General features: G+C 43.7%; 3 protein-coding genes across 3 annotated transcripts in view; 1 reads left to right on the top strand and 2 right to left on the bottom strand.

Annotated features, from left to right (window-relative positions):
- The window catches only part of xab2 (XPA binding protein 2), a 30766-nt gene extending 29863 nt beyond the window's left edge, over positions 1-903 (bottom strand). Inside the window, exon 1 of the mRNA XM_049745445.2 lies at positions 865-903. Within this exon, the coding sequence (XP_049601402.1) occupies positions 865-888 (24 nt within the window). The 5' untranslated portion in view covers positions 889-903. The remainder of the gene's footprint in view (positions 1-864) is intronic.
- Positions 904-4813: 3910 nt separating this feature from the next.
- Positions 4814-13989, top strand: LOC125983791 (myosin heavy chain, fast skeletal muscle-like). The gene is made up of 41 exons (XM_049745382.1): positions 4814-4910; positions 4985-5032; positions 5106-5331; positions 5418-5561; positions 5650-5806; positions 5897-5924; positions 5996-6101; positions 6179-6271; positions 6355-6418; positions 6500-6598; positions 6667-6770; positions 6836-6974; positions 7051-7169; positions 7252-7401; positions 7479-7649; positions 7740-8046; positions 8111-8205; positions 8289-8376; positions 8454-8571; positions 8644-8767; positions 8827-8963; positions 9041-9296; positions 9380-9622; positions 9695-9871; positions 9948-10093; positions 10181-10271; positions 10352-10741; positions 10826-10952; positions 11012-11130; positions 11216-11412; positions 11493-11676; positions 11749-11914; positions 11991-12115; positions 12222-12530; positions 12593-12796; positions 12873-12998; positions 13075-13245; positions 13332-13436; positions 13507-13602; positions 13673-13804; positions 13881-13989. The coding sequence occupies exons 3-41, from the start codon at positions 5125-5127 to the stop codon at positions 13899-13901; spliced, it is 5835 nt and encodes a 1944-aa protein (XP_049601339.1). The 5' UTR covers positions 4814-4910; positions 4985-5032; positions 5106-5124; the 3' UTR covers positions 13902-13989.
- Positions 13990-14304: 315 nt separating this feature from the next.
- Positions 14305-18351, bottom strand: LOC125983833 (uncharacterized). The gene is made up of 14 exons (XM_049745477.1): positions 18134-18351; positions 17738-17864; positions 17531-17659; positions 17303-17456; positions 17066-17226; positions 16831-16983; positions 16577-16721; positions 16317-16483; positions 16089-16244; positions 15872-16013; positions 15681-15790; positions 15389-15562; positions 15024-15062; positions 14305-14945 (listed from the first exon to the last, which is right to left on the bottom strand). Exons 2-14 carry the CDS (start codon positions 17825-17827, stop codon positions 14544-14546), a joined length of 2022 nt encoding a protein of 673 aa, XP_049601434.1. The 5' UTR covers positions 17828-17864; positions 18134-18351; the 3' UTR covers positions 14305-14543.
- Positions 18352-18439: the final 88 nt, after the last annotated feature.

Genomic DNA, 18439 nt, shown 5'->3' with positions numbered 1-18439 from the left:
AAGCAATATCACAACGTAATAAGATTTATTTCCCTTATTATTCATATTACAACCAAACTAGCAAGATTATTCTTTAATACTCCTAATTAGCGCCATCCTGGTGAGAATGTAATCAAACAAAAATAAAAACAGATCAAGTGTAAGACTACCACAACCTATAATAAACTCTGCAAGTCTTTGTGACTCTTAATTAGGGCGGTCTGAATGAGAACATCAAAAACAAAACAAAAATAAAATCAGATCAGGTGTCAGACTGACTGAGACAACCGATAGAGTCTGCTTGTCTTTGCCACTCTCGCTGCGCTAATTGATACCAGTCACATAATCCGTTGCAAACTTGTAAGCCTATCCTCCAGCTATTCAACGGCAGTAAGAGCAAGCGGAACACTCCATATTGCACCTTGTTAGGGTCAACTTTCACCTCTTGAGGCAAACAGACCCGTAAATTAACTGCCACTCACTGAGTGAAACATGAACAGCTGATGCGGAATTCCTGACATATTTGTCTCTGCAACATACGAAAGACATGCTGAGGGAAATGGATACTTAAACGACATATAGCCACTTATGAGTTGCTCTACATGTAATCTCTGTTCAATCTATACTTGTTGGCAGCAGGCCTGGATGTTTAAAATGCTTTTCTATTTAAGAAAGCTGCCCTGTCTGAAAATGCACACGCTCAAAATAAATTACATGTCGCAAAAAATGTGATATGTACCCTATAGCTCTTCTTAACCTGCCCAACATGATGTGTGTCGCTAGAGCCTAATGAACATTACTTCCACGAACTGTATAAATGATAACACATTGAAAATTAAGTTTTTAATTTAAGTATACAACCAGGATGGCCTGACGCTCACTTACCTGGCACGTCTTCAGCCAAAGCATTTACTGTCAATAAATTGACAGCCACAATTTGTTGCACCAGAGGACATCTCCTGGATCATATTACCTCATTAAAAAAAAAAAACACAAAACCAACATACAAATCAATATGCCAGTATAGTTGGATAAGAGTGCACCATCTAGTGGAGAAATTTGTATAAGTAAATAAGTGCGTTAATTAATCCTTAAAGTACTATTTCAGAAAAATTAATTACACAATTAAAAGATAATTAGTAATTTACAATAAAATGGGAGCACTTCTCATGAATAGTTGTTTTTAATGCGGCATACCATAAAACAGCAATTTTTAAGACACAGATTGATAGTAATACGTTACTTAGCTCCTAAATGTTCATGTTCTTTTAAAAACAAATTTTAAAAAGTAGTTTATTCATTCGCTAGCTACCCCAACCCACTCTACTAGCTTGCTAATAACTAATGCTAAGCGAATGCTAGCTCTTTTACGAAGATATTTTCTTGCCTTCATTTTTACATAGGTACCATTAACTGTGTGTGAAAAGTGTGATAAAAGACAAAACTTACCCTGCATAATTTTATCCGTTTTTTGTCCACCTTCTAACACAATTATAGTCTTTTCGCAGTGGGGGTGATGGTGCAGTGGCGGACATTTGAACATGCTACGTCATCCAAAGCTCGCAGGTGCAGTAATCATTTCAAAACGCATTTGAGCAGTACTAGCGAAATAATAATAATAATAATAATAATAATAATAATAATAATAATAATAATAATAATAATAATAATAATAATAATAATAATAATAATAATAGTAATAATAGTAATAAATAAATCTTATATATATAAGATGGCGGCGCGTGCACACGCAGCGGCCACTCTCTGTCCCGTTCGGTGTTTTGTGAGTGTTTACTGAGTGTTTGTCCGGCAGTTTTGTGTGTATTCGTCTCGTGTGATACGTCGTGCTACTAGTGCGGCGGGCATGTTCTGCTCAACATCGGCGGAAGTGGGTTTTATGGCGTTCTGGACTTTGGTGCAGAGAGATTAAGGGCGCTCGGACTGCTTCGTCATGGAGCGACGCCGGACTGGCCTGCTCTTCCTCCACCGGTTGGACTGCGTCCTGAGCTCGGACTGCTCCGTCCTGGAGCATTGTTGGGATGCGTCGGCAGCGGGTCTGCGAGGCAGCGGGAGAGGGGCCAGCGCGGAGACGTCTGGCCAGGCTTGCGGCCAACCCAGCTCGCTCAGCCGTGCCTTCCATTCTCCTGGCGTACGTTCGTTCGCGGGACAAGATGGGTTGCGTTCGCCTGATAGGATCCACGAACCGGACAGTGCGTGCCTGCTGTGTGCTCGTGTTCACAGTGGCCTGGTTGACTGTCATCTTACCGGAGTCTGCCGTGCATCGGGAGCGGCTAGCGTGCTATCACGCTTATTGTTCATTGATTTTGACTTCTTGTGTTATTTTTCCTGTGTTGTTTACTTGTATGTGCGTTGTGAACTCTGTCTTGTCACCCTGGGATAGTGAGAAACGTAATTTCGATCTCTTTGTGTGTCTTGACATGCGGAGGAATTGACAGTAAAGGAGACTTTGACTTTGATAATAATAATAATAGATATTTTGTCCTAATTATATACGTTCTATCTATTTCAAGTACAGAATGCATGTTTTGTTATGTGACCCACTTAAAGTATTAATTCTGTCATTACATTCCAATTTATTTGTAATTTCAAAGGCAACACCTAATCCTCACAGATGCTCGCTTTTCAATGTCACACATAAAGATTCAGTGGCACTGACAAGTTAGTAAGTAGCACAATGAATCATTTTAGGAGCATTGTGTAAATGATAGTTGTTGTGGAATGACAACAGGCCTAATATAAACTCTGGACCATTACAGAAATGTTAAGTACCTCACTAATACATCTTTTCCTTGCAAACTCTAAATGGTCCAGTGATGACAGGACAAATTAAGAGTAATCCCTGTTAACAGGACTGTTACCCATGATCCTCAGTCAGACCATATTTGAAAAACAAAAGTTGTTGTATGGATTGATAAATCACTGGTGAACTGATGTACATTTCCTCAAATAGTGGACCCAGTGCCCTAGGGAAAAGTAATAAAAACCAAACGTTAACTAAAAATTTCAACTGGCAGTGGAAGCAAATGTAAATGGCAGATTTAATTGCTATTCTTTAAGACATTTTAGCCACGCCTGTGGTCCATTTATAGTGCACGGCTATATTTAGACTTTAAAGCTGTCTTTGTTCAGCTCATTAGATTACATCAGCAGACTGCCCATGATGACAAAAATGTATTTTATTGTCCACAAAAGTCCAGTTGTTAAGGCCAACTTTATTTATTTTCATCTAAAATTAGCGTTCTCTTATGCTTGGTCGGATGCTCACACGAGCTAAAAATGACCCCACTGTGTCATGACCTTAGCTGAGAGAAGCAATAAATTATTTGATTGGTGGTGGCAAACAACCTTCTACACTCCATTCTAGATAACTAAGTGGACCTTTAAAAAAGCACTTTCCCAAAAGAAAAGGTCTAAAGGTCAGATACAATTTAGCTACCTTTGTTCTTTTAAAGGATGTCAGACTCCTCCTCTCCAAACAATTTTGGAGGTGTTTTATTTCAGTTCAAGGGCTTGATGTGTGGACTCTTAAAAAGGATCTGCAAACACAAGGATATTCTGATGAGTTTTTTTTTTTGTTCTGTAACCCATTCCGACGGGTACGAAAAGCCGACAAGAATTTCTCTATTTCAGGTCTATTACGACTCAGACTATTTTTACCTTTACAAACTGAAGAGGTTTGAGTTAAATAATGACGCCACTGTGCCGTCAGCGTGATCCGGGCTGCAACATTTTGTCACCGCGCGGAACAATGCCTCGCATGGTCACAGCTGAAGTCAAGGTGACCCAGGAAGCAGTCATGCAATCCGTGGACCAAGGCACAACTTGGGTGGAGATGAACGCCAAGCTGCAAGGTGTCAAACAACTGGACTCATGCATCTCGCTGCCAAGGAACTCGCACCTATTTACGACACCACCCATAAACCTTTGGTTTTTCCAAAATAGATCCCAACGGAAAATCGGCGCAATAGGTAGCGGCCGACCGAATAAGCTTGATAAATGGTGAAGTTGAGGTTATGAGCAATTATTTTCAGGCCAGCAGAGGAAACCTTTGACCTTGTTTGAAATAACATCTACCCAACATGTTTAAACACTCCAAGGTCCAAATGGTAAATTTAAAAGGCGGCAGCAAGTCTGGACTCAACAGTCCATATTTGAAAATTAAATACGTACCAAAGTAGATTAGCATTTCGCTAAATCCAGATTTTCAAAGTGACCCTAGTCTTGCCTCGTGCTTTTATTCATGGTGGCATCTCCACCATCTTGTTTATTATCAAAGGACTAATTTTGGGTCTTATCAAAGTCTGGTTGACAACTGTTCACCTATCACATTCCAAGGCGACATGTAATCCCCTCCTTTCGTTTTCTGGAACAGCACTTGGCCAATCTTTGACATGTGAGCTGTCAAAACCACAGCCAGTCCCTGGCACAGCGTGCCAGGTCAAGATGATCATATGTCGCCCATAATTAAATCGGAAACAACATTTGGGCATGGTGGAGCCGAAACAACTTCAATAATGCGGGGTTGGATTTTATTATTGTGACGTTAGCTTCATTTATAAATCTATCAATTCATATTTTAACACTATAAAAAGTTTGTTTCAACAATAGCAGAACACCTGAATTCCCTCAATATCGGGGTATTGTAATAGTTCCATTATTTTATTTTTCTCTCATTTATGGGTGGGTATTTACATCGGCACAGGGGGGAGGGTTGGAATGAAATAAACGGCAACCATTAAACAAGGCACAAGGCAACACAATCACGTTAAATGTCACTGTCACAGGATTGGCGACAACATGACAAGAATACATGACCAAGTACAGCAGGGCACACCTACCAAGGAGACATGGGTCCTCTATAAAAGACAGTGCCCGGGACTCTCACAATAACTGATAGGCTTTCAACACAGGTTGGTGAATCAAGCATCTATTTTTGTGGTATTATTAAATAATAACACTCATCCTGCTGATCTCTGATTCATAGGATCACAAGAACTGATCTGATTTTCATCTTCTGGTGGGACCTTAAGAGGTAATCACAATTGCGTGAAATGTAAACATTTGATGAAGTGATGGAAGCAAATTTGAACTGTGCCTTCTCTCAGTGTCCAATAAAGTGCCACCATGAGTACCGACGCGGAGATGGAGCAGTATGGCGTCGCAGCCATTTACCTCAGGAAGCCCGAGAAGGAGAGGATTGAGGCTCAGACGGCTCCCTTTGATGCCAAGTCAGCCTTCTTCGTGGCCGTTCCTGACGAGATGTACGTCAAGGCCAAACTCGTCAAAAGAGAGGGGGGCAAAGCTACCGTCGAGACACTCATTGGAAATAAGGTAAAGTCTATCGAGGCCCCAGATGAAACCTACTTGAGGAGCCTTCACTGGCAAATCAGTTCCAAATGAAAGAAATGACCTTTCAGACCATCACCGTCAAAGAAGACGACATCCATCCAATGAACCCTCCCAAGTTCGACAAAATTGAGGACATGGCCATGATGACCCACCTCAACGAGCCCGCCGTGTTGTTTAACCTCAAAGAGCGTTTTGCATCATGGATGATCTACGTGAGTCGACATCAATGTCCTGCTTTTCAACTCTGGATGGTCTGAATTGAAGTCATGGACTTGTGAGAGCAACACAATCTCTTTCCAGACCTACTCTGGGCTGTTCTGCGTCGTGGTCAATCCCTACAAGTGGCTTCCTGTGTACGACCAGGAGGTCGTAGGGGCCTACAGAGGCAAGAAGAGAATTGAGGCTCCGCCCCACATCTTCTCCATCTCTGACAACGCCTATCAGTTCATGCTCACTGGTAAAAAAAATTTTGATCAAGTCCTGCAGGCAAGACATTGTAGTAGCCACAATTAATAGCTAATATTTTTGGCAACTTCTCTCATTTTAGACCGTGAAAATCAGTCCATCCTGATCACGTAAGTCATGAAAACAACTATTTTATTTGAAATTTTGAGACACCGCACTGAAATATCCTTATCTTCTCCAGTGGAGAATCCGGTGCCGGAAAGACTGTCAACACCAAGCGTGTCATCCAGTACTTTGCAACAATTGCAGTTGCTGGAGTTAAAAAGGCTGAACCTGGGAAGATGCAGGTAAAACTACAATTATACTCAAAAGAGCATGGTCGCTACTAAAAATCTTTGTTGACGGTAAGGTTGTGCCTTTGTAGGGTTCTCTGGAAGATCAAATCATTGCAGCCAACCCCCTGCTGGAGGCCTACGGTAATGCCAAGACCGTAAGGAACGACAACTCGTCCCGTTTCGTAAGTAGCTCAATCAGAACGCTTTAATTTCCGCATGTTGACTGTCAAAGAGAAAAACTGACACGTTCCTGGTCAACATTCAGGGTAAATTCATCAGAATCCACTTTGGCTCTACTGGCAAGCTGGCCTCTGCTGATATTGAAACTTGTGAGTTTTCAGTCCCCACGTGAGTGGCCAAAATAATTTTTACTATAAATAAATTCTCATGTGTGTCTAACAAATGGTCAGATCTGCTGGAGAAGTCCCGTGTCACCTTCCAACTGTCAGCTGAGAGGAGCTACCATATCTTCTATCAGCTGATGACAGGACACAAGCCTGAGCTGATCGGTATGGCACACCAAATAAAACCCAAAAATGTATCAAATTGAAAATATACTCACTGAACTTCATTCCAGAGGCCCTTCTGATCACCACCAATCCGTATGACTATCATATGGTCAGTCAGGGTGAAATCACTGTCAAGAGCATCAATGACGTTGAGGAGTTCATCGCCACGGATGTGAGTCAGCAATAATGACGATCAGCATATCTGCAAAAAATAACCCTCACTTGTATTAAATCCAGACCGCTATCGACATTTTGGGCTTCACCGGTGAGGAAAAAATGAGCATTTTCAAGCTGACTGGTGCTGTGATGCATCACGGCAACATGAAATTCAAACAGAAGCAGCGTGAGGAGCAGGCGGAACCTGATGGCACTGAGGGTAACCACAACAATGCTCTGATGTCTCCAGACATAATATGAAACGTTACAAGATGATTTTTTTTTTTTTCTTTTAGAGGCTGATAAAATCGCTTACCTCTTGGGTCTGAACTCAGCGGATATGCTGAAAGCTCTGTGCTACCCTCGAGTCAAAGTTGGGAATGAATTTGTGACCAAAGGTCAAACCGTCCCACAGGTAAAAAAAAAATAAAATTGAGACTCTGTCATAACTTCCATATTGAACAAAACAAATTGCAACCTTAACATCTCTTTACTAGGTCAACAATTCTGTGTCAGCTCTCTGCAAATCCATCTATGAGAAAATGTTCTTGTGGATGGTCATCCGAATCAATGAGATGTTGGACACAAAGCAGCCAAGACAGTTCTTCATTGGAGTGTTGGATATTGCTGGATTTGAGATCTTCGATGTGAGTCACAGAACAATCGAATCAGCTCAGACAAACACATCAGTGGATTAATAAGGTGTAATGTCTGTATTCTGTAGTACAACAGCTTGGAGCAACTGTGCATCAACTTCACCAATGAGAAACTGCAACAGTTTTTCAACCACCACATGTTTGTCTTGGAGCAAGAGGAATACAAGAAAGAAGGCATCCATTGGGAATTCATCGACTTTGGTATGGACTTGGCGGCTTGCATTGAGCTTATTGAGAAGGTGAGACAATCGTGCTTGGATCTGAGAACATTTATGAATCTCAGTGTTCCTCCAAACTGACCGACACCATTCCCCCCCCCCCCCCGATAGCCAATGGGCATCTTCTCCATCCTTGAAGAGGAGTGCATGTTCCCCAAGGCGACAGACATGTCTTTCAAGAACAAGCTGTATGATCAGCATCTTGGCAAGACCAAGGCCTTTGAAAAGCCAAAGCCCGCAAAGGGTAAAGCTGAGGCCCACTTCTCACTGGTCCACTACGCTGGTACTGTGGACTACAATATCACCGGTTGGTTGGACAAGAACAAGGACCCCCTGAATGACTCCGTTGTCCAGCTCTACCAGAAGTCTTCAAACAAGCTGCTGGGCATGCTGTACGCCACCCACGCTTCAACTGAAGGTATGAAGCTCATCCTGCAAATGTCGTTTTGGTGTGCTTATCTTGACAAACGTTTATGAAACAGAGACTGGTGGTGGTGGTGGTGGTGGTGGTGGTGGCAAGAAGGGTGGTGGAAAGAAGAAGGGTGGTTCTTTCCAGACTGTCTCTGCTCTATTCAGGGTAATGTCACTCATATGTGTGAATTGTTTACCTCATGAGATTGTGACTTGAAGTTGTAAGAATGATGACATTTCACCTCACAGGAGAACTTGGGCAAGCTGATGACTAACTTGAGGAGCACTCATCCTCACTTTGTGCGCTGCCTGATCCCCAATGACCATAAGACCCCAGGTTTGATGTCGTCCTCGTAGGGTTCTACTCCAAACAGCTGTTTGAAACAGAAATTAAATCTTCTGAACAATGTTCAGGTCTTATGGAGAACTACCTGGTTATCCACCAGCTGAGATGTAACGGTGTGCTTGAGGGTATCAGAATCTGCAGAAAGGGTTTCCCCAGCAGAATCCTCTACGGTGATTTCAAGCAGAGGTGAGTGCGAGAAAATTGGTCTTAGCTGACCTATCATGAGGTCAACAAAATATGTTTCTCATTCTCTTGTAGATACAAAGTATTGAACGCTAGCATCATCCCTGAGGGTCAGTTCATTGACAACAAGAAGGCAGCAGAGAAATTGTTGGGCTCCATCGATGTTGATCACACTCAGTACAAATTTGGACACACTAAGGTGAGTCACCAATGGCACATAGATTGGCAAGTCACTAAAAATTTGTTCACAACACACAGGTGTTCTTCAAAGCTGGTCTGTTGGGTACCCTGGAGGAGATGAGAGATGAGAAACTGGCTGCATTGGTGACCATGACTCAAGCTCTTTGCAGAGGATACCTCATGAGGAAAGAGTTTGTGAAGATGATGGAGAGGAGGTAGAAACTTGACCAAAAACCAGATGTGTTTCAAGTGAAATGCAGTGGATCCATTTTCTTCATATTGTGCTTCCTAGAGACGCTATCTTCACCGTCCAGTACAACGTCCGTTCCTTCATGAATGTGAAGAACTGGCCATGGATGCATCTGTACTTCAAGATCAAGCCTCTCCTGAAGAGTGCCGAGACGGAGAAAGAGCTGGCACAGATGAAGGAGAATTATGGCAAAATGCAATCTGACCTGGCGACTGCTCTGGCCAAAAAGAAAGAGCTGGAGGAGAAGATGGTCTCCCTGTTGCAGGAGAAGAATGACCTGCAACTGCAAGTGGCAGCTGTGAGTGGTCTCCGAGATATCACCAGATCAGTTGTTATAATCGTTTTTGTACAAAAACAAACAATGCTTATTTTTAACAACAGGAAGGTGAGAACCTTTCAGATGCTGAGGAAAGATGCGAGGGGCTCATTAAGAGCAAGATCCAGCTCGAGGCCAAACTCAAAGAGACGACCGAGAGACTGGAAGATGAAGAAGAAATCAACGCTGAGCTGACCACAAAGAAGAGAAAGCTGGAGGATGAATGCTCAGAGCTCAAGAAAGATATTGATGATTTGGAACTCACCTTGGCTAAAGTAGAAAAGGAGAAACACGCCACTGAAAACAAGGTGAACTTCGACCTCATTTTAAATTTCACCACCAGAAACAGCTGGCAATGAAGTCATGCTTCAATATTTTAGGTGAAAAACCTGACAGAGGAGATGGCAACTCAAGATGAGACTATTGCTAAGTTGACAAAGGAGAAGAAAGCCCTCCAAGAGGCTCACCAGCAAACACTGGACGATCTGCAGGCAGAGGAAGACAAAGTCAACACTCTGACCAAGGCCAAGACAAAGCTGGAGCAGCAAGTGGATGATGTAAGAACACCAGAGTGGCCATATAAATGTTTCATGGATCATGACTCTTGTCATCTAAATAAATGCAATGTAACAGCTTGAAGGCTCCCTGGAGCAAGAGAAGAAGCTCCGCATGGACCTTGAGAGAGCCAAGAGGAAGCTTGAAGGTGACCTGAAACTGGCCCAGGAATCCATAATGGATCTGGAGAATGATAAACAGCAATCAGAGGAGAAAATCAAAAAGTAAGAGAAAGAATCAGATTGGAACTTGTGGTTTCTGCTGATTCCTGCTGCAAAGATGTAGGATGTCTTTCTCCTTTCTACTCAAAGGAAAGACTTTGAGACCAGTCAGCTCCTCAGTAAGATTGAGGATGAACAGTCTCTTGGTGCTCAGCTCCAGAAGAAGATCAAGGAACTCCAGGTACATTACTCACCTAATTACACTTGCCATGAGAAGATCTCGTTGGGTTGCAGTCAATACAATAATGTTGTCCCACCTAGGCTCGTATTGAGGAGCTGGAAGAAGAGATCGAAGCTGAGAGGGCAGCCCGGGCCAAGGTGGAGAAGCAGAGGTCTGACCTCTCCAGGGAACTGGAGGAGATCAGCGAGAGGCTTGAGGAAGCCGGTGGAGCAACGGCCGCTCAGATTGAGATGAACAAGAAGCGGGAGGCTGAGTTCCAGAAGCTGCGTCGGGATCTTGAAGAGTCCACCCTCCAGCATGAGGCGACTTCCGCCGCTCTCCGCAAGAAGCAGGCTGACAGCGTGGCAGAGTTGGGCGAGCAGATCGACAACCTCCAGCGTGTCAAGCAGAAGCTGGAGAAGGAGAAGAGCGAGTACAAGATGGAGATTGACGATCTCTCCAGCAACATGGAGGCCGTCGCCAAAGCCAAAGTTCGTTTCAGCCATTTTGATCCAAACAAAAAAATGACCTGATCCCCAAATAGTAACTCTACAAGATGATTTGCTCATTTGTAGGGCAACTTGGAGAAACTATGCAGAACTCTTGAAGACCAGTTAAGTGAAATTAAGACCAAGAATGATGAGAATGTTCGCCAGCTCAATGACTTGAGTGCGCAGAAGGCAAGACTGCAAACAGAGAACGGTGAGTAAGCCAACTATTTTCAGTTCAATGACCTCATTTTGAGAATCTATACATTGCAGGTGAGTTCTCTCGTCAGCTTGAAGAGAAGGAAGCCCTCATTTCCCAGCTGACCAGGGGCAAGCAGGCTTACACTCAGCAGATTGAAGAGCTCAAAAGACACATTGAGGAGGAAGTTAAGGTAGAAGAACAAAGAACCATCCCTACCAGGACTTGGATTCAGTATATGCTACTGATGCTATCCAACCTGTTTTGAATTTATATAGGCCAAGAATGCCCTGGCTCATGCGGTTCAGTCTGCCCGCCACGACTGCGATCTGCTCCGAGAGCAGTTTGAGGAAGAGCAGGAGGCTAAAGCTGAACTGCAGCGAGGAATGTCCAAGGCCAACAGCGAGGTGGCACAGTGGAGGGCCAAGTATGAGACCGATGCTATCCAGCGCACTGAGGAGCTGGAGGAGGCCAAGTAAGGAACTTTGACATAGGAATAGGATGTTTCCAGAGATTTTCTGCAAATGACCACCCAAAATTCTTTGCCCATTACAGAAAGAAGCTTGCCCAGCGTCTCCAGGAAGCAGAGGAGTCTATTGAGGCTGTGAACTCCAAGTGTGCCTCTTTGGAGAAGACCAAGCAGAGGCTCCAGGGTGAGGTGGAGGACCTCATGATTGATGTGGAGAGAGCTAATGCCCTGGCTGCCAACCTTGACAAGAAGCAGAGGAACTTTGATAAGGTTCATATCTCCATTGGTCGCATTCATCAATGATGCATGACTCCATTTCTAATGAGTCTTTGAAATGTCCAGGTCCTGGCAGAATGGAAGCAGAAATATGAGGAGGGCCAGGCAGAGCTGGAAGGATCCCAGAAGGAGGCCCGTTCTCTCAGCACTGAACTGTTCAAGATGAAAAACTCCTATGAGGAGGCCTTGGATCAGCTGGAGACCTTGAAGAGGGAGAACAAGAACCTGCAGCGTGAGTCAATTTGCACTCTACAATTAGGGCAAATGATCACACCGGTTCAATTTTTTGGTTTCTTTTGGACCTGTAGAGGAGATCTCAGATCTAACTGAACAGATCGGGGAGACCGGAAAGAGCATCCACGATCTGGAAAAGGCTAAAAAGACTGTTGAAAGTGAAAAGGCCGAGATTCAGACTGCTCTTGAGGAAGCCGAGGTATCACATTATCAAATCATTCAATTGAACCATCAATACTCTGGCTATTTTTCGGAATTGTATGGTTGCCATGACAAAACTTACTTGAGTCATGTTTTCCACACAGGGCACGCTGGAGCATGAAGAGTCCAAGATTCTCCGCGTTCAGCTCGAGCTCAACCAAATCAAAGGCGAGGTTGACAGAAAGCTTGCAGAGAAGGACGAAGAGATGGAGCAGATCAAGAGGAACAGCCAGAGAGTGATTGACTCCATGCAGAGCACCCTTGACGCTGAGGTCAGGAGCAGGAACGACGCCCTGAGAATCAAGAAGAAGATGGAGGGAGACCTGAACGAGATGGAGGTTCAGTTGAGCCACGCCAACAGACAGGCAGCTGAAGCCCAGAAGCAACTGAGGAATGTCCAGGGACAACTCAAGGTGAGGTCTTTACTCGATGTATACAAAATGAAAAATGACTATTTGCTTTTTTTGTTTGTCAGGATGCCCAACTGCACCTTGATGATGCTGTACGGGGGCAAGAAGACATGAAGGAACAGGCTGCCATGGTGGAGCGCAGGAACGGCCTGATGCTGGCTGAAATTGAGGAGCTGAGAGCCGCTCTGGAACAGACGGAAAGGTCCCGCAAAGTGGCCGAGCAGGAGCTGGTTGATGCTAGCGAGCGTGTCGGACTGCTTCACTCTCAGGTTCGTGCACAATAGTTTTGAAGTCTTTCACTTTTGGATACGAAACAGTTCTGATTCATAACTTTGTCACATTCAGAACACCAGCCTGATGAACACCAAGAAGAAGCTGGAGGCTGACTTCGTTCAGGTTCAAGGTGAAGTGGACGATGCTGTTCAGGAATCAAGAAATGCTGAAGAGAAGGCCAAAAAGGCCATCACTGATGTGAGTCAGAACGTGAACACCGACCTGCCAATGCAATCAATATTTTGAAATATCAAAACAACACTCTTGATTTCAGGCTGCCATGATGGCCGAGGAGCTGAAGAAGGAGCAGGACACCAGCGCTCACCTGGAGAGGATGAAGAAGAACCTGGAGGTGACTGTCAAGGACCTGCAGCACCGTCTGGATGAGGCTGAGAACCTCGCCATGAAGGGTGGCAAGAAGCAACTCCAGAAACTGGAGGCTAGAGTAAGAACTGCTCGAAAATTCTCTTTAGTCTCGTAAATGATTCCTAACCTTTCTGCTCAAACATTTCATTTGTGTCCATTTTTCAGGTCCGTCAGCTGGAAACTGAAGTGGAGACTGAGCAGAGACGTGGAGCGGATGCTGTTAAAGGTGTCCGCAAATATGAGAGGAGAGTCAAGGAGCTGACCTACCAGGTGCGTTCCATTCCGCCACACTCGCAAGTTTCCTTTTTGGGATCAGCAGCAAAAAATTTCACCCAAACAGACTGAGGAGGACAAGAAGAACGGAACCAGGCTTCAGGATCTGGTGGATAAATTACAAATGAAAGTCAAGGCTTACAAGAGACAAGCGGAGGAAGCCGTAAGTCCACCACATCGTGATTTCACAAAAATGACTTTCACACAATGTCAATGTTTCTTTTCTATCACAGGAAGAGCATGCCAATACTCACATGTCCAGGCTTAGGAAGGTCCAGCATGAGCTGGAGGAGGCTCAGGAACGTGCTGACATTGCTGAGTCCCAGGTCAACAAGCTGAGGGCCAAGAGTCGTGAGAGTGGGAAGGTGACATGCTTATTTTAAGTCGAAAATATTTGGTCGCTCAAGGATGACTCATTATCTTTATGCTCCTCTTTTTCAGGGAACTGACCCTACTGAATAAGATCCAGGGAAATAATTGGAGGGATCCATAAAATATGGACCCTGTTGTCTGTCAATTCAATTCTAGCAATAAATTAAAAAAGAAAAAAAAAAAAATCTGTTTTTTTTTTTTTTTTAATTAAAATGGTGTCATATCACATTGTCTTCAAATAGTCAAACTGAAGAATCACATGAAATAAAAAAAAAAGTCAAAATATATATATTTTGAAAAATTCGCCGGGACCCAAACTTACGAAAGCATGTCATGTATTGCCTTTAAAGTGAAACTAAATTTAAAAAATTAAATAAATAAGTCTTTAATTACAATTCACTTCACAGGTTCTTTAAAGTCACCATACTGCAAATGAAACCTATCCGAAATACATTCAATAAAACAAATAAATAAAAAGAAAAAAAACAGTCCATGTGTGCATTTCCAGTCATTTATTTATATTTCACATTATGTTCATGCAAAAAAAAAATCAACTTATTTTGTTTCAACTGATAACAGAGTGGTTCATGCATTTTTTTTTTGGGGGGGGGGACTATGTTGTGAATACTAAATATCGAGAATTGAGGAGGGGGGGGTGATTGTAATTAGGATAACCAACTACAATAAACAGTGTCTCTTTCTTCTAATTTCAACTTACCTTGATGAGACTGTCTAGTGTTTATTAGCAGCGTCCTTCCGATCTTTCTTAGCTTGCCCTTTTCCATTGCCCCGCCCCCTCACTGCATCCTCTTTGTGTTTCTGCCCCCCTTGACTCACTCCGACTTTAAGGTGGGACGTGTGAACCTTCTCAATCAGAGAGAAGCAGTCTTCCTGTGGGCCGATGGGGCAGGATGCGGACCCTTCCTGTCCCGGAGGGCCAGAAGTAACGGGATGCGCCTTCCAGGCTGCTTTGGGCTGGGGTGACGACGGCCTCGAGCGGGGATTCCTGGGGCTGGGGACGAGGTTCAGGTTCAAGGAGACGGGTCGGCCAGGTCTCGGGCTGAGAGGGATCATGAGATTTTCTCCTGGGGCGCCCAGAGTGAGGAAGACCTCTGGGAAAGGCTGGTTGACATTCTTGTGTCCGTTTAGTAGGTGAGCAAATAGAAAATGGTGATTGAAGTGATTTTAAATATACACGTTCGATAAGCTTACCGTTTGTGGTGTGAAGCTCATTGACACCTTTACAGTCATCTGAAAAGGACATCATAAATTGGAATGAGATCCACCGATAAGTAGAAAAATTAAAATTAAAATAAAAAATTAAAAAAATGAAATAAAATAAATAAATAAATATAAACGGTTTCATTTCATTGCACCCTAAATAAATAAATAAATAAATAAATAAATAAATCATAAGTGAATAAACAAACAAATAAAATAAATAAATAGATTAATAAATAAAAACTGTCTCTGTTCCATTTCATTGCACCCTATGGGAGAACAACAAATTTGTATTCTTACTTGTTTTCTTTTAAAACACAAATTCAATTTATTCATTCAATCTTATTGTGGCTTACCTGAGCTGTGGAGTCAAGCGTCTGCTGATATTTTGTCTCGCAGTTGAAGGATGACGATTTTGGCAGGCTGCAGCCCGAAGGTGCCGCCGTCGTCTGGGCCTGAGAAGCCGGCTTTTTCGCCCCTTGTTTTTTGGAGGCCGTGCTTTCAACAACACTGATTTGTGGGGCGCTAACCTGGAAGTGAACCATAAAAGGTGTGTGAGTTACATACCAGCACAATTGATTAGGTAATATTGATAGAAAACATGATGAAACATCTTTTTGACCCCAAATAAATTTTATAGAAAGAAACCTTCGTGGTGGCACTTATCCCGGGTAGGGAGGGCAGAGCGAGCCTCTGGTCGTCCAGCCTGTGTGCCTGACTAGAGGCCAGCCTGAGGAACAACCCATCCGTATCTAGACCTGCATAAAAGACTCCCATCTCAGAGCAAGACAACAAACTTGATGACCTCAGAGTGGCTCGTGTGGCAGTTTCTCAGGTACCTGCAGGGGTTTTATTTGGGTTGTGTGTGGGCGTATTGGGCGTGCTCCTGCTTTGAGCTAAAGTGCAACGCTGCTCCTCCATGCGTCCTCTCTGAGCGCGAGTTATCGTTTTGAGGAATTGTTGCTGATCAGGTGGAGAGAGCTTTAAAAAAAAAAAATTCTGAGGATAAAGAATAATAAAAAAAAAGACTAGCCCCTCCTCCTCTCTCCTCCTCACCTGCTGGGGAGTGCCACTTCTGTCTAGGGAGCCGGACCTCCTTTGAGCTTTGTCAGATGATTCTGAGGTGGGCGAAACTTTGCACTGGGGTTTTGGAGTGCCTAAATTCTGACCGATATGAGGCCCAGAACATCTCTGATCATCAAACCTGGAGCCCTGTCATTGGAAAACAGCATTGGTGGATATTGAATAACCACTGGGTTTAGTTTTGCTGAAAAGTCCCCTCACCTGGACTTTAGAGACCATGTAACACAAATAGCTCGCATCTGTTTTTGACGTTTGGGAGGGGCCTCCATTTTGAATCCCGGGCAACGCTGGAAGACAAACTCGCTGGTCATCCAGACGTTTGCCTTGCGAGTTGGCCAGCAGGTTGAAGAACTTGTCAGAATCCGGACCTGCCCGGACACAAGGAGACATATTAGCAAATGAATCTCATTAAATGATATCGCAAACATTCAGACTTGCACATAAATAAGTGAGCTTGGAACCTGCGGCTGCGGCGTTCTGGGTGGGCTTGTGTTTCGGGGAAGTCTGCGGACTAACGTTGAGGACGCATCGCTGCTCTTCCATGCGGCCTCGCTGCGCGTGAGCCATTAAGTTGAGGAATTGCGTCTGGTCAGCTTGACTCAACACCTACAAAGGAGACAATGATGCATTTATTTCATTACTTGTGTTTTTTTTTCTGACATTTTTTTAGCTCCATTTGAAATAGGCTGTCAACAGCAGTTATCAGTACTTCTACCTTTTTGGGGGAGGTCTTAGCTTGGCTCTCGTGGCGTTCCATGTTCAAACCGGGACTGAAAGAGGCCGAGCGTGCAATGTTGTCTCCCTTCCGTTCCGGCTCCAAAGGCTCTATTTGAGGTAGGGAGCACCTTTGGTTTTCCATTCTGCTCCCCTGGACACCAATTATAAAATGATTTCAAATTTAATATTCCATTCCGACATTGGTTTGGATATAATGTATGTGATGTAATAACCTGGACTTTGGAGACCATATAGCACAAGTAGCTTGAATCCGTGTCAGATGATGACTGTGGCTCGTTTTTGTCCAAACCGGGTAACAAAGGAAGAGACACACGTTGGTCGTCGAGCCGTCTGCTCTGACTGTTGGTCAACAGATTGAAGAGTGCGTCGAAATCTGGGGAAAATGGAGAGGAGGAGGACATTTTTGTTTCAAATTCAGTGTCGACCCATGTGGAATTATCGCCGATCACCTTCATTGGACATCGCAGCATGAGGCTGACGGTCAGAGTTTCTTGTGGTGGAAGTGGCACCGTGGCCGGGATTCAGGGAGCAGTCCTCCACATGTCCACGCTGATCGTGATGGACAAGATTCGTCAACTTTTGCTGTTCCTCGGGCAAGTGCGCCTGTCCGAGGCCAAAACAATGCCATTAATTAGCGTCATAAAACTTGTTCAAACATGTCAGGTAGCTCAAGTGACCTTGCTGGAACTTGCGTGGGCTTGACACTGGTTGCCTGGCAACAAGAGCAGCTTCCTGTTCATGTCCGGAGTGCTCTGGGTCACTGAAATATGAGGTGCCAAACCTTCATGTTGAAAAGTTTTTGTCTCCTGAAAGAAAGAAAAATGGTGACTTTACGCTAAATGGAATTTTTAGCGTACTTGACACTTTGCTGCTGCTGTTGACACCTGCTGCTCAGCAAAGTCTCGTTGCATTGAAGCAGATGTCGGGATTGACTTGTGCGGTTCTTCCCTTTGTCCTCGCTGTGATGAACTCATGATGTCCGGAAATTGCTATGATCTACCTATATGGAATCTTGGGAGGATTAAAAACAAATCTCATAGTATTTGCTATATAGTACACTTAAAAGTACTATCAAAAATAAAAAAAATAAAGTATATTTTGATATATTCAAATTGAGTTGCACCAAGGGACAAAATGTCCATAGCAACACTGTCAGTAAGAATCAAACCAAATTATCAAAAGCAATATTTTTTTTATTTAACCTCATTGGATTGTTCAAATAATATTTTTAGACATTATTATGGCACAGATTTGTAAGGATGATAAAAAGGTTTGCTCACCATCCCAGCATGACGCTCTTCTTCTGCACACAAAACCACATGAAAAGTCAGTCGATGATGTGCGGAATCTTCGCTTTGCCGCAGCTGAGGTTGTCCCAACGTCCTGCTGATCTGACTGTGTACCCAACTCGGCTGGGACGAAAGGCTTTTAAATGGAGTTAAGTGCCGAGTATTAAATCATCGCCATTAATGCCGCAGCCCTTCTTAATATTGCCATATGTAATCCTAGATGAAAACATAATCCTCAGGATGGAGATGGGATGCTCCTAAATGTACCTCCCTCACACACACTCGCAATTAAGAAGT

This window comes from Syngnathus scovelli, chromosome 16 (genome assembly GCF_024217435.2).
Source record: "Syngnathus scovelli strain Florida chromosome 16, RoL_Ssco_1.2, whole genome shotgun sequence".
Classification (NCBI taxonomy): domain Eukaryota; kingdom Metazoa; phylum Chordata; class Actinopteri; order Syngnathiformes; family Syngnathidae; genus Syngnathus; species Syngnathus scovelli.
This window is presented reverse-complemented; position numbering and strand designations above follow the sequence as displayed.